Raw genomic sequence first — 21,236 nt, 5'->3', positions numbered from 1 at the left:
ATGTCTTTAAATAGCTGCCAGCTCAATGTCCAAATGGAGATCAGTATCAACTGGTGTCCTTCAGGGGTCCATATTGGAACCAGTACTGTTCTATATCTTTATTAATGTCCTGGATTTGGCTAGGATAGAGTTAATTTTCTTCCTAGCAGCAGGTATAATGCTGTGGTTTGGATTTGGGATGAGAACGGTGTTGATAACATGCTGCTGTTTTGGTTGTTGCTAAACAATGTTTACCAAGTCAAGGACTTTTCGGCTTCTCATACTGCCCTGCCAGGAGGAGACTGGGAGTGCACAGGAAGTTGGGAGGGGACGCAGCCAGGACAGCTGACCCAGACTGGTCAAAGGGATATTCCATGCCATATGACATCATGCTCAGTGTATAAACTTGGGGGAAACTGGCTGGGAGTGTGATCACTGCTCAGGGATGGGCTCAGCATCAGTCAATGGGTGGTGAGCAATTGCATTGTGCATCACTCGCTTTGTATATTCTTTTATCAGAAATATTATTATTATTATTTTATCTTCCTTTACTGTCCTATTAAACTGTCTGTATCTCAACCCACAAGTTTTACTTTTTTTCAATTCTCCTCCTCATCCACTGCAGGGCTGGGGGGGGAGTAAGCAAGCAGCTGCATGGTGCTGAGCTGCCAACTGGGGTTAAACCACAACAATTAATGACATACATAGATAGTGGGATTGAATGCACTCTCAGCATGTTTGCAGATGACATCAAGCCAAGTGATGCAGTTGATAGGCTAGAGGAAAGGGATACCATCCAGAGGGCCCCTGACATGCTGGAGGAGTGGGCCCACGTGAACCTCATGAAGTTCAACAAGGCCAAGTGCAAGGTCCTGCATCTGGGTCAGGGCAGTCACCAGTACCAGTACAGACTGGAGGATGAACTGATTGAGAGCAGCTCTGCAGAGGAGGACTCAGGGACACTGGCAGATGAAAAACTGGATGTGAGCCGACAATCTGCGCCTGCAGCCCAGAAAGCCAATTGTATCCTGGGCTGCATCAAAAGAAGCGTGGCCAGCAGGTCGAGGGAGGGGGTTCTTCCTCTCTATTCTGCTCTCCTGAGACCCCACCTGGATCCAGCTCTGTGGTCCACGGTACAAGACAGACATGGACCTGTTAGAGCAGGTCCAGAGGACAGCCATGAAAATGGGCTGTAACACCTCTCCTATTTAACTTTTGCCAAGAAAGGTTGGACCAGATGATACTTGAGGTCCCTTCCAACCTGGTATTCTATGATTCTGTGAAGATGAGAGAGTTGGGGTTGTTCAGCCTGGAGAAGAGAAGGCTCCAGGGAGACCTTACTGCGGCCTCTCAGTACTTTAAGGAGGCTCATAAGAAAGATGGAGAGAGACTTTTTACAAAGCTCTATAGTGACAGGTCAAGGTGTAATGGTTTAAAACTGAAAGAGGATAGGTTTAGATTGGATATAAGGAAGACATTTTTTATGATGAGGGTGGTGAGATGCTGGAACAGGACTAGATGATCTTTGAAGGTCCCTTCCAACCCAAACCATTCTATCATTCTATGAACCACACACTGAATGAACTTTGTACTTTCTCCTGCAACTATTCATATTGGCCCCTGTCCACATAGAGTCTGATCAGCATACCAGCCAGCTCAGTTACTATGTGGTTATCCCTATGATCTCAAAGAAGAAAACACAAGAATAAAAAAACCTTAAGTAACCTTGCAGTATGTCCTCTCTATACCATGGGAATGGAAAGCTTTAAAAAATTATTTACAAGTAACATTTAAAAATCATTCCTCACTGACCTCTAACAGCTGCAAACACAGCTCTTGCTCTCCATCTAGACATCACCTTTTAACTGTAAATTCTGCAGTTGCCATGAATCATACATATTTTGCCAGGGGAAAATGACTGTTTTAAATCTTTAAAAGTCATGAATTTATAAATTTTGAATGTTATGCCTTGTTATCCCTTGCAATTTCACCAAATGAAGTCCACTTTATTTCATATCATCAAAAGCACATTTGCAAATCAAAGGCCACATGCTTATTAAAAGTTAAGTTTATATGATTTTTCCCAGTTCAGTGCAATAGCTGTGCATATAAATTTAAAAATATGTGATCAGTAAATTGTATTTTCTTCTCTGCAGTTTAGGATCTTGAAAGAAGCTGAACTGCCTTTAAACAAATTATTTTTAAAATTCATTGACAGGCAGAGAAGTGTGCCAAATTTGAGGGTAAAAATTAAAAGATACAATGTTGAGTAGACTCTGACATTCTGGGAGCAGGCAAATTCCTCAGTCTAGCTAGGGGCTTCATTTAAGCCACAGTGATAGTTCTATTCAAAGAGAAACGCTTCTATCCCTGGCTTCGGACAACTACCATAGTCAAACACAGACATCATCATTATGATAAGAGCACAAAACAGTAAAGGCTATTGGACTACCAAAGGCCATAAAAGAAAGGACAGGAAGTTTGTCTCTCAAAGACTGGAACCAATTAATTGAGGGTGTTTTAAAAAACGGAAGGAAGATCAAAACAGCTTTCCATAAAATTCATGGGACCCTTGTCCAGCACTGAGGTGCCAGTGCTATCAATATACCCAGGAACAAGAATGACCATATCACAGTTACTTCCACGTTTACTCAGTGAGTATCAGAAACATTTGACAACAGCATCTCAGGCTGTTAATTCATGAAAAACAGACATACCTCACTTGATGACCTCTGAGTAACATTTCCTAAATAAGACCTGCTAGCCACTGTCTACATTATGAAAGCATTATGGACAACACAGCAATAACTATGTGAGCTAGAATAAAAAGTAGGCAAGTTGTAGTTATATGCTTGTTTCTATGCAGTTAGGGCACTTCTGTATAAATTAAAAACCTGGATGACTCCTGTGGTATAATACTAGAACTCTTAATCCTTTACATTTTAAACTAAGAACTATTAATTTCCTCTACCTGCACTTTTCCAGAAAAGCTAAGTTCCTGGAATGCTACTAAATTTAAGGGGAGACCAGCAAATTCCAGGTGTTAGCCCCAGCACTGTGTTTGAAACCACTGTGGCAATACTGCACTGGAAGAGGAGTGAGCTCCAAGGGATTAGGAGTACTGAAGGTTAAAGTTAACACCTTACCTTTCATCAAGAAGCTAAAAGAGTTTTAATACACAAGCTCTTCTGATTCCAGTGAGGGTTGTGGACTGTCTGCAGGAATATACACTAGCAGGTATATTCTACATTAACTTTAACATCAATGGGTTCTTAACAAGTTAGTTATCACAAAGAACATGGTATGTGATAGTTACAGGAACAGAAAGAAATGGAGTGGGGTGTCAGAACTGAAAGAACTTTCCTAGATGTCAACTAGAAAAAGCCTTTTGCTATGTTTGCTGCCTGGCATTCAGAGGTCATCTTGAACCCAACACCATACAAAAGTGCAAACACAAGTTAAAAAAAAAAAAAATCACAAAAGCATTTCCTGCTTAGGAGGTTATTATTCTCATTATCTTTACTTCCAACTTTTTGGAAAGATGCTTTTGTCAAGCATCTGCAGTCAGCCCCTTTTTGTCTGGTCTCTCCCTCTGCCAAATAGCTCTCATCCATACCTCAGTCTTCTATCATTTGGAACCCGAATGAGGAACACTATCAAACTGCCTTTCTAAAAGACATACCTTTACTCAGCAACAGCTACGAGCTGGACACAGGTACCCACTACCTGTAGGAACATGCCAAAGTGAATGGTCCTATAGTCCTCCCTGGACTCAGAATTCAAGAGAACACTCAGCTGAACAGAAAAAGGACAGAATAGTGACAGAAAACATAATCACAGAAAAGTCAACCACAGAAAACTGAAACAACTCCTTTCAATGAAGATGACATTGAAACAGCACACCTAAGAATTTGGGTGTTTTTCTAACATTGTTTATTCCAAACTGCTGACTCCATAATTAGATGACAGCAAAAACTTAAAAGGTATGTTGAAGAAAAAAAAAAAGATTCAGCATTTGCCTCACTTTCCTGTTCTTTTTCCACATATCCATTACTAGTCAGAGACAGGATATTTTGGTCTGACTCAGCACAACACAGTTCTTAAATTCATGTCAGTTATGACTGGTAGACTAGTACTGGTATCTCTCTGTAACAGACTTTCCCTAGCTCAGCCAAGAAGCAAAAAGCCAGAGACAGCAAGCACTGGGCAAAGTTCGTAACTGTGCTGCAGCAGGCTAAGCAATACAGTTGCTAAAGGGCCAAATCATATGACAGTAACAAGCCTAATGTGTCTTAAAAAAAAAAAAAAAACAAAGTTATAACCTAGCCTATTTATTTCCAATGCAAAATAATCTGCATTTTTCTACCAGACAATTTATACTACCAGTGAACTGACCAGTGCAGGCTGTAAAAGGTGAAAAGGCACTGATCCAGTTGCAGGAAAACCAAAGTCATATTGTGTACCAACTGGGAGAAAAGACAGATGGATACAGGTGGCTATTCACCAGTGGAAGCAACAAGACTGGAACTAATGGTAAAAAATAAAGACCTGACTGGCAGATTTGAGTACCTTATCATGGAGATGACCAATGCATATCCAACAATAGCAGGTACTGGAGAAGTCTACCAGCTGGGAAGAGCTAACCACGCTACTTTAAACCTGCTGTGAGAAGCACAGTAACCCTACAAATCAATAACCATCTGACAAGAACTAATCACATTTACTTGTAGCTAATGGAGTAATGAATTACCACAAAGAATACCTGCTGCTGCTACTACTCCTACTCCTCCTCCTCTTCATTCTTTCCTCTAATACACCTGCTCTTAGCAACTGCATTCTCAAACATTATTCACTCTGAGCCAGTCTACTCTGCCTAATTAGCACCCTCTCTGCCAGCACTAGCAGAAACTATCACGGAAGTAGCCAGCTAGTAAAAGGACCAGCTCAGGTCAATAGCAGCAAGCAGGCAGTTCAGGACTTATTTCACAAAATAACATTTCCCATATGTCCAAAGGCAAACATTTTCCAATCCTAATACAAATCACAGATACATTCTTCCCACCTAGAACAGGTCATTTTTCAAAGGGCTAAAACCTACCTGTACCAGACTAGGTAGCTGATGAACACCTGGAGTCACATGTGTATAGACCAAGAGGAAGCAGGAAACTTATCCAACAGGATGGGGCAGGAGACCAGATATTATGTCATGATGAATTAGCAGCAGATATTCTCATTGACCTGAAGCAGGAACCGCTCTAGAACAGCAGGCCGAGGATGCATTTGGATCCAGCTCTGAAAAGAGAAGTACATACTTAGTGACGTGGAAGCAATATACAATATAATTTCCTAGAACAGCACCAACCCATGTGACACATCATAAGCAGCACAACTGGAAAAAAAAAAGAGGGAAAATGCAAGAAAGAGAAGATGCAACTGACACAGTGACTGGGGACGTCTCTGCAGACAGCTGCACACAGATGCACGTCCACATTGCCAAGACAGTAGTTTTGCCCAGGCACTAGGCCATCCTTACAGGCTACTCAACTTACAGATGGGAAGCAGCTTGTATTCAGGGAGATTGGAGAAAACATGAATAAAGTACAGCACTTGCCTATAACCTGTCAACATGTTGAGGTAAGCTCTAATGAGAATCAGAGGGCAGTTAAGATTGGAAGGGATCCCTGGAATTTGTCTGGCCTAACCAAGAAGCAAGGCTATCTTCTTACATAAATGTTCTCAGTTATATTTCTGCCATCAGACATCTCTAGTAACCCTTGGGAAAGCAGGCCAGTTCAGGAACTTTAACCAAGTCAGCTTGCTTTCATTCTTAAAAAATCAAATCCTTAAAGGCTATTAGAATACTCTAGCATTTCAGCAGGCATTGTTAGCTGTCCTGGTAGGATGGTGAGAGTGTTGCAGACTGGGAGAACTAATGATCCCACAGATTTAGGGTATAGTCAGGCAGCGTCAGTGTCTGCGTATTCATGATAGGTCCCAGAGAAGATGAGCCAGAGTAAGAAGCAAAAGGGAGCTGCTCCTTGGGAAGAGCCAAGCCAGCTGCACCTGTGTACACAGAGCACTGCTGCTTCTGACAGCTCTCTGCTGTAGCTGATGAAGAAAAGCAGCATTACGGCAGAAGAGACGCACACACCAGCATTCACAGGTGTAAGCTCATACTCAGTCATGCAGTTAGAAGCTCAAAGAATGGATAAGCAAGAGAGGGAAATATGAGCATCACAGTGCCAGCCTAGGCAGTGCTGGTCACAAGAGCAGACAACTCCATCATGGACAGTAACAAGGTTCTCAGTCCAGCAGGGTCAAAACAAGGGAGGAGCAAAGGGCAGAAAGAAGATAATGGTGAACTGTGCTAAAACAGAGCTGGAGTCAGGGAGAGATAGAGTCTGGGAAAGCAGTGGCTGAGGCAGAACACAGCGATGGAGGCAGCGCAAGTGGGAAGGGCTGGACCAGGAGAGTGCATGAGGTACAGAAAGGAACATCACTGCAGCACTGCGAAAAGGAGGCAACCAAAGGCTGACAATGCTGGGAGTCTCACCCTCACCCTGCCTTAGGGCAAAGGCTAGGCTGGGAGTGTCTTCCTCACGGAGAGAGGGTGGGGGATTCTGCCAGGGAAGAAGGGCTGGTTTCTCATGGTGGTCTCCCCATGGTAAACAGAAGGTTGAGGCAGCACCAAGGAACTGGTTATTTCCAGAAGCTGGAGGTCTCCCCTGGATGGGCAGTAGCATGAAGCCAATCACTTCGAGAAGGGCAGTGCTGACAGCATTAGACAAGGATACTGCACAAACACACGTTCAGATCATGCTAACTGGTGAGTGACCTTGCTTTCTCCTCAGTCCATTTAATTTCTACCTCAGTCTTTCCCAGCAGCACGTTGCACACAGGGTCCCTCCACAAGCCATACTGATAGAGGAAACAGAGTTCAGGCCTCAGGAACAGGAAGGAGTAGCCATCTCCAGCAAGCTCGTGGTGCCAAAGTGAGATGGTTTGCCAGTGTGGGAAGTCAAGATCTTCTGGAAGGCCATACAGAGCATTGGTCTCCTACATTAGCCTCCTAGTTTGTCCTGAGAGAGTATCTAGGACTATATGTATCTCCCTTTGAAAACAAGAGCTGAAGGGCAGCTTAGAGGCTGCAAGACAAATAGCACCTTTTGAGAGTGAGAATCTCCTGCATGAAGGCTGGTTATTCCTGGAGCACTGGAGACAGCTGTCAGTCACAGGACAGCACTGGGGTGTGGAGTGTCTCCGGGGACAGGGTGTTAAGAGGACCAAGCCAGGGCAGGCTGGGCGATTCCAGGTGTCTCTCCTGGGAAAGTCAGTCCCTGCAGAGGGAAAGCCTCCCAAGGAGGCTTGCAGTCCACATCTGGGAGTGGTAAACGAGTACCGGGTTTCCCTTCCCTGCTTGCCTCTCCAAGCTAGTTGGGTCCCTGCAAGGCTGCAAAGCCACCTCAGCTGGGCCGAGGACGCGGGGGCCCGCGCTGGGACAACCGGCGGGGCCAGGTGGGCGGCTGCACGGGCGCAACGCCGAGCCCGAAGGGAAGAACGGAGCGAGCGGCGCGCCAGTCGTCGGGGTATTCCAGCCCCCGGCTCCGCGGGGAGCCGTGCGACGGCAGCGGAGCAGCGCGGGAGGCAGCACCGCCGGGCGGCACACCGGCGGCGTGGGGTCCGCTGCCAAGACTCCACCAGTCTCCCGGTCGGGAGTGCCCTGCAGGCAGCGCCGGGGCGGGAGCGGCGCCAGCGCCCGGGGTCCGTGCCCGGCCCGGGGGTGCCGCTGGCGGGGGGCAGTAACCGGGCTGAGGTGTCCCGCAGCCAGGGCTCCCGCGGGTGCCCGGGACACCGCCACAGCAAGTGCCGCTGCGGGGTCGAGCCGGACAGAAGCCCGGGGCGAGGGACGGCGGGACCCAGGGCAAGGCTCACCGTCCCGTCCATGCTCCTCCCCGCCGCGCCGCTCTCCCGCTCGCACCGGGGCCGCCGTCCCAGCGCCGGGCGCGAAGCGCCTGCGCGGCGCTGCGGAGAGCGGTGCAGGGACCGTCTGCAAAGTGCGCGTCGCCCGCCGCCCGCGCCGGAGCCGGAACGGGCTGCGCGCACGGCCCTCGCCGACAGGGAAGAGGGTCCCGGTGCGAGAGCGACCGCTCTTTCCAGCCCGGCCGCGCTCCGACCCCCTGCGGTTTAGCGCCGCTTCGGCGACGGGAGGACGCTGTAGCCGCGGTCCCTGCGCCCGCTTCCCAGCCCTGCGGGGGCGGCGCGGCGCGGAGCTCCTCCCGTGGACGGGCGGGGGCAGCGCCCGTACCTTTCCAGCCCCTCGGGCCGCCCCGGCTCTGCCGCCTCCGGACAGCTCTCTCTCGCCCACCGGCGGCGTCCGCAGCAGCCTCGGGAGAGGGTCGGACAGGCTGCGGGGTCGCCGCCGCAGCCCATTCCCGCCGCCGCGGCCCCCGAGCCCCTGCCACCGCGGAGCCCCGGCGCCACAGCGCCCTTCACCCGCCCGAGCGCCCCTCACCGCCACAGCCCCCTCACCTGCCACAGCGCCTCGCTCGCCGCCACAGCCTCCTCCCTCGCCGGAGCGCCCCTCACCGCCGCAGCAGCCCTCACTAACACAGCTCCCCTCACCCACCCACCAGCGCGCCCCTCACTCTCCCCCGCCCCCCGCCGCCACAGCGCTCCGACTCACCCTCAGAGCCCCCCGCGCCGCTCCAGCGCCCCTCACCCGTCGCCAGAGCACCCCTCACTGTCACAGCCCCCCGCCTCCAGAGCGCCCCTCACCCGCCCAAGCCGTCCCCGCCGCCACAGCCGCCCTCACCCACCGCAGCGCCCTCCCGCCGCCAGAGCGCCCCTCGCTCACCGCCGCCCCCTGCCGCCACAGCGCCCCGAACCCGCCGCCAGAGCCCCCTTCACTGCCACAGCTCCCCGAACCCGCCGCCACAGCCCCCGCGCGCACCACAGCGCCGCCGCCATCCCGCCCGGCAGCGGCAGGACCGGCCCCGGCCCCGCTCTGCCCAGCCGCGGCCGTCAGGCGGGTCGGGCTCCGCCACAGAGCCTACGCCCAGGCCGCCGGTGGGCCGTAGGGACCGCCCGCGGCCCCGGCCCATCTGGCGGGGGTGCCGGTAGCGGCCCGCCCCGCCCACCCGCCCCGCGGACCCACCTGGCGGCGGGGCCGGTGCCGGCACTGTGGCGGTGGCGCCGGGAGGGCGCGTGCCGCCCCGGGGCAGTGCCGGGGAGCCGCCCGGCTCGCAGCAGAACTCGAGGGCGGATTCGGAGAGCGTCGTCGCCCGGTGCCGAGCGAGGGTGGCACACGGTGCTGCGGGGCACTGCGGGGGCAAGGATTTACCGAGATTCAGCGGGAATTTCGGTGATGATGTGAACCACAATAACGCGTGTATCGGGCGTGAACGGGGGGGGGGGGGGGGAGCTTTGAAGCGGGTGTGATATTTCAAATTCAAAACTGGCCTGTACCAAGAGTTACTGTCCTATATTTGCATACTTATTTGCACACCCTTCTCTTAAGGACCTAGTAACTCCTGGGGGGCTGAGGATACTGGGTTTGGTGGAGCTTGGGTCTCTTGCACTGTGCCAGCTGTAATGGGAAAAGAAAAGGAAAAATACTTTGTGAATATCCAGGGGAAGGTATTTGTGAAGTACACTTTCAAATAATAATTTGAAGAAGCACTGGAGAGAGTCTGACTTAAGTTGAAGAAGCGCTGCAAACAGTAAGGGATGAGGAGGGGAGTTTGTATAGGCTGAGCACTAGAAGTGAGTAATTTTGAGTGATGCTCCAAGGAGTGGTGAGAAAGGGGTGAAAGGAAACTCAGTTTGAAAGGAGCAGAAGCCAAGCAATTCTGCCAACTCCAAGTGTTCAAAAAGGGTGTAAGTCTAAAAACTGAAATAAAATCTTGTGGATTTATGTCTCACTGGGTATTTTTAAATGGGGGCTGTATATTTATGTGCCTTCAGCTTTTTCAGTCTGCATTTTTCATGTGTGTCACGTTTTCAAGCTTTTTGCTACAGCTATTTGCAGCAGAAAAACACTGTTGTAAACGGAAAAATAGTTTTTGTGTTACCTGTAATCTGGAAACTGTCACCTTTGAGCATCCTGGAAGAAATGGTAAGTGCTGGGTACATCCAGGAAAGACAATCTGAAAGAGGAATGCAAGAGAGGGTGACTGTCTTGGCTGAAGTGCTTGACTCATGAGGGGCAAGCCCTGAGATAGTGTTGCAAGAAAGGACCTTGTATAGTGAGTGGTTCAGGCTAGGACTCCTGGCAGGAGACTGAGCTAGCAACCTGCGTGCTTTTTGCAATACTGTATAGTATGTTTCACGATGGATGTGTGACAAGGTAATGCTTAAGGTCAAGTGTCTCAGAAAATAAGCCTTCATGCTAGAGTTAAGAATGGAGGACTGCTGAGAAAGAATACCTTGCTTTTGCAGGGGAAATGTGCACTTGTTGAGATTATACAGTCCTCTGTCTCTGGTCATCTGATCTGACCAGCAGCAACTCCAAAACTTCTCTGTGGAACAGCCTAGACCATCTGCAAGTGATTGGCTCGCACTTTGTGGAGTGCTAGCAGTTGGAGTGAGAAAATTCAGCATCCTGTCAGCTGTGACTGAGGTAAGTGCAGCTGTCCTAGGGACTGCACAGACACGACTGAACTGGTTAGCACTGCCGGGGGAGCAGAAGGAGAAACCACTCCATGCAGGCTGCCCGGATGAGATAGGCTGCACATCCCCCTCGCATGGGAGAGTCACATCATTTATATTCCACTCTTGGAGAAGATTGATGGACACCATGATCAGATACAATGTCTGAGTTCCCAATATCTGGTTTTTTGGTTTTGTTGTTTTGTTTTTGTTTTTTTTTAAAAAGGTATTCTTTTTAGGTAGGGATAGAGTGGCAGCTCCTTTTCATAAGTGAGAAGATGTTGAGTCTGTTTTCACCAGTTTCTTGGAGTTAAAAATGCAGCTGGGACAAAAGCTTCCTGTGTTTGTAACATATACTGAACATCTTTCTCTGGGATCAGCAAAGACTATTCCAACAGGATAAATAAGCCTGGGTAGGACATCCACCGGAGCAAGTAACCCATGCCACAGTTGAAGACAAGGAAGAAAAATATCCAAGGACATGGAGCCCAAAGAAAAGTACATACACCTGGAGCATGACCGGGTGCTTATTTACTGTCTGGGGTTAAACCACAACAAAGGGTAAGCACAGTTGGAGGCACAACAGACACCTAATGAGGGAATGCATTTTCTCAGTTTTGTAAGGTCAAAGATGACAATCATGGTAATTTGTCTTCCTGGCCAATCCATGACCCCACTGTAGTCCATGAATTCTGTATCATGATCCTCAAACAGTTTATCATTTCTGGCTGAACTTGAAGTATGTCCTTGAAAAAGATCTAGTCCTTTTTTTGCAGCTAATGACACAAAAATGGTGGTACAGAGTCAAATCAAGCACAAATTATCCCAAGCGCAAATACAGGCTGGGCAGAGAATGGATGGAGAGCAGCCCTGAGGAGAAGGACTTGGGGGTGCTGGGGGACGAGAAGCTCCACATGAGCCAGCAACGTGCGCTGGCAGCCCAGAAAGCCAGCCGTGTCCTGGGCTGCGTGTCCAGCAGCGTGAGCAGCAGGTCGAGGGAGGGGATTCTGCCCCTCTGCTCCGCTCTGGGGAGACCCCCCTGCAGTGCTGCGTCCAGCTCGGGGGGCCCCAGGACAAGAAGGACATGGAGCTGTTGGGGCGAGCCCAGAGGAGGCCACGGAGATTCTGCAAGGGCTGGAGCACCTCTGCTCTGGAGACCTCAGGCTGAGAAGAGTTGGGGTGGTTCAGCCTGGAGAAGAGAAGGCTGCGGGGAGACCTTGGAGCCCCTTCCAGTCCCTGCAGGGGCTCCAGGAAAGCTGGAGAGGGGCTGGTGCCAAGGGCAGGGAGGGACAGGCCAAGGGGAATGGCCTGAAGCTGCAGGAGGGGAGATGGAGGTGGGATGGGAGGCAGCAATCCTTCCCTGTGAGGGTGCTGAGGCCCTGGCACAGGGTGCCCAGAGAAGCTGTGGCTGCCCCTGGCTCCCTGGCAGTGTTCAAGGCCAGGTTGGATGGGGCTTTGGGCAACCTGGGCTAGTGGAGGGTGTCCCTGCCCAGGGCAGGGGTGGCACTGGGTGGGCTGGGAGGTCCCTTCCCACCCAAACCATTCTATGATTCTATGAAATCATAAGTACACCTGACTCATTTACCCTGCTCCTGACAGTGGTCAACATTGAATGCCTAGAAAAGATCATAAAAATAGTGTAGACACACAGTGATACCTCCCTGAATGCTCTCCTAGCTCATAGTGATTTGTGATTCAGAGACCTACTGTGACAGAGGTGTTGGCTTTGTGTTTCAAACCCTTTGATGGATTTCTCTTTTGCAATTTTCATCCACTATATATTCACAGTCATGAAATTTAAAGCCGTGAAGGACCATTAATTCTGCCCACTTACATATGACAAGTAATTTCACATGGGCCTCCAATGAGCTCTGTTACACAAACCAAGTAAATTGTAACATACTGGAGTAGCTACCACTCTGTAATTTCACTAGCTAATCACTTTCATCACTAAAAGCATATGCCTATTTTCAGTTGGAATTATCTGTTGCAGTTTAAAGCTGTTAGTTTTGGTGTTGCTGTCGTGCCTTACACCTAACAATTAAAAGTCTCTTTAGTATCCAGGATTTTTACACAGTAAATGTACTTATACACTCTAATCAGATCACCTCACAACCTTTTAAGTAACTAGAGTTCATAGGATCATAGAATGGTTTGGGTGGGAAGGGACCTTTAAAGGTCATTGAGTCCAACCACCCTGTAATGAGCAAGAACATTAACCAGATCAGGGTGCTCAGAGCCCCGTCCAACCCGACCTGGAATGTATCCAGGGATGGGGCATCTGCCATCTCTCTGGGCAACCTGCACCAGTGTTTCACCACCCTCATCGCAAAAAATGTCTTATATCTAGTCTGAATCTGCCCTCTTTTAGTTTAAAACCATTAAAACCAGTTTAAAGCCATTACCCCTTGTCCTATCGCTATAGGAGTTCTGCATCTCTCATTGTAAAATATTTCTTCCAATTTTCAGATGAATTTTGTTAACCTCTCATACATTCTTTTTTTTTCTCTCTCTGTTCCCTTCAAGCCTTTAAAAAAAGGGCTATGCCACAAGGGACCTTATTGCTGTCTCTCACATCAACAGCATCTGTTTGCCCCAGATTGTCTATCTACATAGATCTGTTAGATCATGTCTTAATCTTAAGCTGTAAATTTTACAGGGCTGGGATAGCTCTGTGTTTTAGTGTCTAAAATAGTGGGTCCTCATCAAATTAAGCTGCTTAGCTGCTTTCTCATTAATCTCATTAATACAGTCAATTTCTTTCCAGGCTTACTTTTTTTTTTCTCTTTTTTCTTTTTTTTTTTTTTTTAATACAGTCCTCTTTGGAGGACTGACACGCTTTCATTTTCCCCAAGAACGTAAGTTTGCATTTGACTGCTTTAAGACAAAATCTATTTGAATAGCCTTTGCTACACTCTCTTCTCCATTGTTATCCTATCTTTATAACTGTTTTTTGCAGTAGTCATTTTCTACATCATCGGCAGATTTTATCAGTAGAGATCTTCTTACATTTACTTCCAAATCATCAATTAAGTGTCTGGAGAACCATCCCCCTAGGACCTAAATAGAAGTGCCCAAATCCAAAATTGTCTCTTATTTGATATGCCAACCAGTTCTTAACTCACATGATTTGTTTGCTGCTGTATAACTTTCTGTTTGATAGCTAAAGCATTGCATTAAATAAATGGATTTTCAGGTCTGTAATGGCTGTCTGATCATCTTTAACTCAACATGTAACTTCAAAAGCTTAAGTCATTTGCCAAGCCTTACTTGCTGTACAACAACCTTGACTAGTATTAGTTATACAGGCATGCCAACTACACCGAATTTCTTATCAGTTAGCATTTCAGGTTTCAATTTTTATAGTCTAATGTTAGGTATCTGTAAAGAGCAATTAACATTTTTCTTGTTTGGTTTAACACTGGATCGATTTGTTCAACATTTGATTTTTTTCTTTCCTCTTTACAGCATTTGCCTTATTGCATTTTTAGTTTACTATCCCCAGGCTATTCCAGCTAGAACATAACTGTGAAAGTCAAGCTGTCTACCCATAAGACACAAGTTGTTCCTTTCATATAGCCTAATCTAGCTTGGAATGCAGAGTTTTGATCAGTAAACCACTAAATCAGTAAATCTTCAGCTTATGGACTCAGCAGTTTGCTGGCAGTATTTACTGGCTTTCCCTTTCCACAGAACTGGATTTAAAAAAAAAAAAATCATCTTCCAGCTTCACTCAGTTTTCTTCCAAGATACTAGATGCTCTAAGAGTTTCTAGTTCTGTGTAGTATTGCATCATTGCCTTATATGCACTGACATGGACAGTGACTTACCAATGATCCACTGCAATATTTTGGTTTATGTCTTTGTTTTGTTTAAATGACAGTTCACCAATTCTCACTATCCCATTTCCCATGATTCTCTTTCTTCTCTAATGAGGACTCACCCTATGTCATTTTAAAACCTTCTCTGTAGAAGCTTGTTTTACATCACAGATATCTCCAACTGCTACATCCCCTATAGCTTTCCATTTCATTACCACAGAGAGAGATTTCCTAACAGTTAATTCACTGCATCTTTTCCAATGTTTATTCTTTCAACTTGTTTGCATGACACTGGTTTTACCCCCATGCACCAAATCAGTCTGCTTGCTTTGCTTACGTAGTGTTCTACAGCATCCAATGCTCATTGCCAGTCCTTCCAAACGTGTGATCTAGAACAATGACTCAAGGAGTTCTCCTTGGATATTACACTATATCGAAGCTTGCGTTTACAAGCTATGCGTCCTCTCCAGCAACGTGAGGTTGTACTTCATGCATCAGAATCTCTTTTGCCTCCAAGAACACAAACACACCGCCACCCAGGCAAGCAGCAGCAGGGGTTCTTACGCCGTCCATCTTTGCAATTGTAGTGGTCCTGACTGGAAGAGTCACTGTACATCAAGGAGTCGATGACCCACAAAACAGCTAACCTGGGTGCGCACAGGCTTGTACTGCGCTTTGCACAGCATGACATCCAGGCCCGTGTTTGCTGCACAAATCCCTTGCCCGCAGGACAACCTCAGCCAGCCCATTGGAACGGAAGAGCCTGCAGGGAGCTCTCAGTCCACACCGACCGGCCGTTATGTCACCTGTGTGGCCCTGCCTTCATCTAAAAGTGAGGCAAGAGATTCTCATGCAAACATCCTTTCTGTCTGACAATAGAAATGATGAATAGAGTTGTTTTCTTGTAATCCTATAATAGCGCTAATGGCCAAAATGGGAGAATCTACTCTACACATGGGGTCTGCATGGCATGCTGTGTGTAGATCAGAGGCCCATTCAATGCTACACCACTTGGGGTTCCCGGCATCTAAAGGATGTAAGATTATCTATACTATTCTCTCTTTACGGTGTTAGCTCTAATGCATCACATACCTTACAAAGTCTGAGCTTCCTACTGGGATCGTAATGGATCAGCACCTCCTCACATAAAATCAACCACTCATAACAAGAAAAAAGTTATGAGCTTCTCTTGTTCCCACTCTTTGAAGGTTAGCTTACAACAAACATGCATCCTGGGAAGGCATTTAGCAGGGATCTGACTTCTTCCCACGTAAATATAACCAAGACATGTCTTACATTTTAAATAAACAAATCTGACATTGCTTCAAATTGGATAGAAATGTTCCAGATTTTGAATACTTCTTTTGAAGCTTTTCTAATCGTTCAGCATATCTTTTGATGCTGACACCAGACCTCCACCTCATACTCCTCATGAGTATAGCAAATACAATCTCTTTCCTTAAAGAGTGCTTATGCAGCCATGAATGGGGTTAGTCACATCACACTGAAATTCACAAGTTCACATCAGGGCTTTGGCCTTTGATTTCTAGGATACTGGCTGGAAAGCTGAAAGCCTCTGGGCTAGTCACAACAGGGTGCTTTTGCCCCTCATTCCCAGTTAGGCTTACTTCAGCAAACTAGACAAGCCGTGTTCATGTGTCCTTGAAAAATGAATGCACGAAGACACAAACACACAGGAGGGTGCAACAACAGCACTGAGAGTAGCATAGCCAAGGTAATTTTGTTCTAGTACATAACTCACATTCACTCTCTTTCTGCTGCACTGCTCAGCAAAGTTGTGTGATTTAAAATAAGCTTGTTTTACACCCCTCATCCCAGTAACCACATGAGTCTGCCTGCAAAGCAGCTTTTATTTATTTAAAAAAAACAAACAAAAAAAACCCCACAAAAAAAACCCCCAAAACAGCCTCTCTCCGTAGCCCATGCCTGTACCTCAGAGCATGGCTGAGAAAGTCTTCCTCCTCCCTTGACCTCACATGCCCTTCGCCCATGGCAAGGCTGGGAAGGGGATGGAAAGTGCCAAGTGTTAAGGTGCTGAGAAGCTCTTGATGTTTCTAGTCTCTCAAGTGCTGTTGGCCTGTTCTTGCTCAAAGAGGGCCATGGCTAAATGTGAGCGGGATGCAAGTCCTTCCAAGTTACTAAGCACGCAGCGATGGTATAACTCCTCACTAAGCCGGGGATTGCAGCTCCTCAGTGCATATTTCTGCACTAACCCGGGCTCCACAGCCCTAAACAGGTGCAGACCAGAATAGTGGAGAAAGACATCAAATACCTCCATGCTCTCCAGCACCTCATCTCGGTCTAGGATATCAGCTGCTAGCTTGGTACGTGCTGTCATATAGTCAGAGTTATAAAAGCAGGCCTCAGCAAAGGAGTATCTGTCAAAATGCCCGTCTCTCAGGAAGTCAGTGCTGGACGAAGCAGTCTGCTCACCACGGTACACCAGTGCAGGGTTGAACTCTTGGAAATGCACTGGGAAGAAGACCTGCCAATTGCTAATAGTATTCATGCGGCAGCGGTTCAGGAACTCCATGTTGATTTCTGTCCAGACACTGGCCAAGAAGAATAGTGTATCCACAGGGTGCTTCTTTGAGACTATATCCATGAGTTTCACTTGTGATGGCACCTCAGTTTTAACACTAATCCAGGGGATTTTAACTTCTGCATAGCGTTTCTCCAGCTCTCCTACCATGGCTTTGACTCCAGCAAAAACATCCACCTGGCTGACTCGCTGGGCATCGTAAGGATGGTAGATGAAAAGCAAAGTCAGCAAGGCATTATCATGTGTGTCCAGTGTGTTCATAGCAAACATATCCAGGAAGTTTGCCACAAAATCCACGTCCTGCACTGTCAAGGGAAGCACCAGTTGCACCCGTGTGGCCTCTGTGACGTATGGCATGGGAATAATTTCTACCTTGCTTAAGGGCCGTACCAAGCTCACTCGTTTGGCCAGAACATGAGCGTGGCCCTTTTGGGTCACTGCCTCCAGCAGTAGGTCCAGTGTATATTCCATACCCCGTGTGGAGTCAAAACGCCGATAGCCGTTCAGCAACTGCCGCTTGCTGAAGCGGAGCAGGGGCTGGTAGCGACTGTTAAGTTGCTCAAGTGCTGACTCAATGATTTCACTGACATCTGCTTTGCTGGCTCCAGAGAGTTCACACTTGGGGGAGCCATCGGGACAGGAAAAGAGGTGCTGCTCGGTGAAGTAGTCCCAGCTGATTACCTCAAAACGTGACTTTGGAAGAAATGGGGCATTAATGCCCACAGGCCATGTCAGGCCTGCCTCGCCCGCAGGGGTCAATGACGTCAGGTTCCTGATCTGCATCTGTGCAAAGAGAGAACGCATACTGATCCCTACCATTTTCTCAAAGAGGTCCAGTCCAGCTCCCACCCAAGCCTGCCTCACCACCTAGAACTGTATTTTGGTAGTTATTACACCAGCAGTTTCGGATAGCACTTCTGACACCATGTTATTTCTGAAACGCAGGACTATATCCTATGTTTGGCTGACAGCCACCTACAAACGGAAGCAATAATCTGTGTTGAAAGAAAAGGAAACCTGTTTGGTTGAGGAGTTTTTGCAGATCATAGAATCCTGGAATGGTTTGGGTTGGAAGGAACCTCCCAGCCCACCCAGTGCCACCCCTGCCCTGGGCAGGGACACCCTCCACTAGCCCAGGTTGCCCAAAGCCCCATCCAACCTGGCCTTGAACACTGCCAGGGAGCCAGGGGCAGCCACAGCTTCTCGGGGCACCCTGTGCCAGGGCCTCAGCACCCTCCCAGGGAAGGATTGCTGCCTCCCATCCCATCTCCATCTCCCCTCCTGCAGCTTCAGGCCATTCCCCTTGGCCTGTCCCTCCCTGCCCTTGGCACCAGCCCCTCTCCAGCTTTCCTGGAGCCCCTGCAGGGACTGGAAGGGGCTCCAAGGTCTCCCCGCAGCCTTCTCTTCTCCAGGCTGAACCAGCCCAACTCTCTCAGCCTGAGGTCTCCAGAGCAGAGGAGCTCCAGCCCTGTGGTCATCTTTGTGGCCTTCCTCTGGACTCGCTGGAACAGCTCCATGTCCTTCTGATGTTGGGGGCCCCACAGCTGAACCCTCACCACGTACCTGGAGGTCCTGGATCTCCTGGTAGGCTCTGTCCAGCTGGATCCTGCTGAAGCGCTTGTGTAGCCGGTACATCAGGGTCATGTCAGAAACAGGGTGCACAGCAAGAGCTGCTTGGAACTCCTCCTCTTCCTCCTTCTCTGGCTCAGTATTTTTGGCCAATTCATAGGTGTGATAATGCTGGCCCTGAAGTGGGCAAGAGCCAAAAAAGACCGGCATGGCACTCGAGTTCACAGAGAAGCCTTACCTCACCCGACATGCATTTGCCCCTCTCTTTCCATGCTGACTGCAGTACCCAGAAATGGAAGTATAAGAGTTGTCGTCCCCCACCCCGACCCTACCCCCCCATACTACATTCACGCTTGCTTCTTGGTACCAACGTGCCCTTTATCCAACCTCCAAAAACCTGTGGATCAGCATCTACTAGTAGGCTGAAAATTAAACACTGTATGTGCTCTCTCCCCCAACGTCTCAGCTTTGATTATGGGCCTCTCCCCAATGCTGCCTGCCACACACAGCCCTCTCCTCCTCCGTAACTCACAGCAGAGGCTCACAGAAACGCCCCTTTGCTGTGCAGCAGGGAACTGGTAAGAGCATGGGTTCTGCCACGCTTAGCTAACACAAAACCCTGAGAAGGGAGGTAGTACCTGGAGCTGGGAAACACAAGCGATGCCAAGGAAATCAATGATGCAACGTCCCAGCCACTCATCTGGCCGCACACTAAGGATCTCATTGCGACAGCTGTCCAGGTGCGGATGGAGCTTAAGCAGCAGGCTGCGGGAGATCAGGTAGCCAAAGCCACCGTGACAATAGCGGGCCTGTTCATCTCCCCCGATGAACTCCTCTGCTCGTCCCAGGTACACATCTTGGTTAATACTTAGGTGCATCACCAGAGCCTTGACCTGTTCAGCCTGGGCATAGGTGTCATCCTGCATGATGTAGAACCAGTCGTAGTCAGAACCAAAATGCTGATGGATATAGTGCATGGTCTCATACATGAGCCAAATGGGACGCTCATCCCCATGGGCCACCAGCATCATGCCATGAGGCACCTTGGCACTGCGCAACCCTGTAAAGTACAGCAGGCGTGGGAAGTGGTGGGCTACTGTCTTGTTCACTGCCACTGCCAATGTATTCAGGGTAGCCTTGGAGGTCAGCACAGCCACAAACAGTCTCTCATGGAATCCCAATTCTGTCTGGATGTAACGAGTTCTGTAAAGGAAGGACACACCTACATGACAAACAGCTGGATGACAGAAATCAAAGGATTATGGTAACTTGGGGTAAGTCTTTATTTGATGAAGTCTACCAATGGTGAAAGAGTTAAGTCTAAAAGTAGAGCTCTTAAGAGAAGACTCACTAGTAAAAATCCCGTTTTGTAAAAACACTTGCTTCCTTCAAGGAAACTATAGTCTCACATCATCTATCTGAGCTAGGAAACTGTGCAAGTGTAAGTGGAAAAAAAAAAAAACAAACCCAGACCTAGCCACTTGCAAGTTACACACACTAGTATCAATTGCTCAAAATTTTCCTAATGATATGCTGGTTAAAAAAATTTTGAAGAATAATTTAACATGTTCTATTAGACACGAGTAATACGAGAAGCAATATTCTCAGTCTTCTGAGGTGTTTTTGTTGCCTTGTTTAATTAACTTCTTAGACACTTCTCTTGCACCCCTTTAAGGTAACAATCTTAGCCGTTGCCCTGTTGCCTCATGCTGTTACTACACGAGGTATTTCAAACGGCACGTTCCACCTGGAACCTGTCAGCTCAGTGGAGCTAACCCACTGGAAGATTTAGAACCCCAGACATCATCCACACATGACGATTCTCCTTGTAGGAGAGCGCGGCCAAGAGAGCAGATTTTACCTGAGCACTTTTTTGTAAGGCTTGCTGGGGTCTCTGTAGTACGGAACAATCCTAGGCCTGAAGTCCTCGTGGCCCAGGCCCGGCCTTCCATCTGCTGCCTCCGGACGCGCTCTGCCAGCGAGGGGCCCGGGCCGGCCGGCCGCCCCCAGGCACTGGTCCTCGCCTCCGCTCTGGCTCCAGGAGGCGCGCAGCAGGCTCAAGCTGCAGCCCAGGGAGAGGCCGAGGACGAGCGGCAGCACGGGCCGCAGCGCGGCCAGCAGCGCAGCCAGGCGCATGGCGGCGCTGGGTCCAGCGGGGCCCCGGCGGGGCGACGTCCAGCCGCGGGGGCCGTCCGGCGCGGGCGGGCGGGCGGGGGGCGGCCGTAGGCCCGCTACGTCCGGGACGGGCTCACAGGGCCGCTCCGGCGCTCAGGGAGCCGGCGGCCGCAGGACATGGCCGGCGCGGGGCGCTCGGGCGGGACGGGGCGGGGCGGGCGGCGGCGGCGGGCCCTGCGGGACAGCGGGCGGGCGAGAGCGCGGCAGCCCCGCGGGACCGCGCACCGCCCCCCCCCCCCCCCCCCCGCCAGCCCGCGCGGGTCAGCGGCCCCAGGGCTCTCTCACCTGCAGGCAGCGCGGCCCGTCTGCGCGCAGGCCGGGGGCGGCCCGGAGCTCCGTGCCGGGGCAGACAGCGACTCCCGCCCGGCCGCGCTCCCGCCGCTGCCACCTCAGCCGCCTCATCGCGAGCCTCGCGCGCTTCCGCTTCCCCTTTTCTCTCTATGGTGCCCCGGCGGCCGCTCTGCCTTGGCGGCGCCGTCGCC

The 21,236-nt window shown here is 49.4% G+C and overlaps 2 protein-coding genes across 2 annotated transcripts in view; both read right to left on the bottom strand.

The window, feature by feature from the left end:
• SMARCD3 (SWI/SNF related BAF chromatin remodeling complex subunit D3) overlaps positions 1–8,223 on the bottom strand; it is a 76,699-nt gene extending 68,476 nt beyond the window's left edge. The window contains exons 1-2 of the mRNA XM_075747032.1: positions 7,912–8,223; positions 5,078–5,271 (exon numbers count right to left, since the gene is read on the bottom strand). The gene's annotated coding sequence lies outside the window, so the exon portion shown is untranslated. The remainder of the gene's footprint in view (positions 1–5,077; positions 5,272–7,911) is intronic.
• Positions 8,224–16,300: 8,077 nt separating this feature from the next.
• CHPF2 (chondroitin polymerizing factor 2) lies at positions 16,301–21,202 on the bottom strand. Its single transcript, XM_010307633.2, has 4 exons — positions 20,441–21,202; positions 19,218–19,782; positions 18,574–18,756; positions 16,301–17,793 (listed from the first exon to the last, which is right to left on the bottom strand). Exons 1-4 carry the CDS (start codon positions 20,713–20,715, stop codon positions 16,531–16,533), a joined length of 2,286 nt encoding a protein of 761 aa, XP_010305935.2. The 5' UTR covers positions 20,716–21,202; the 3' UTR covers positions 16,301–16,530.
• Between the last annotated feature and the right edge of the window lie 34 nt (positions 21,203–21,236).

The sequence above is a fragment of the Balearica regulorum genome, chromosome 2 (genome assembly GCF_011004875.1).
Source record: "Balearica regulorum gibbericeps isolate bBalReg1 chromosome 2, bBalReg1.pri, whole genome shotgun sequence".
Taxonomy (NCBI): domain Eukaryota; kingdom Metazoa; phylum Chordata; class Aves; order Gruiformes; family Gruidae; genus Balearica; species Balearica regulorum.
This window is presented reverse-complemented; position numbering and strand designations above follow the sequence as displayed.

Excerpts from the sequence above, each read along its gene's own strand:
- CHPF2 (XM_010307633.2), bottom strand. The coding sequence starts at position 20,715 with ATGCGCCTGGCTGCGCTGCTGGCCGCGCTGCGGCCCGTGCTGCCGCTC. Across the intron at positions 19,783-20,440 it reads CCTTACAAAAAAGTGCTCAG|AACTCGTTACATCCAGACAG; the intron begins GTAAAATCTGCT and ends CTTCCTTTACAG. Across the intron at positions 18,757-19,217 it reads CTTGTGTTTCCCAGCTCCAG|GGCCAGCATTATCACACCTA; the intron begins GTACTACCTCCC and ends TGCCCACTTCAG.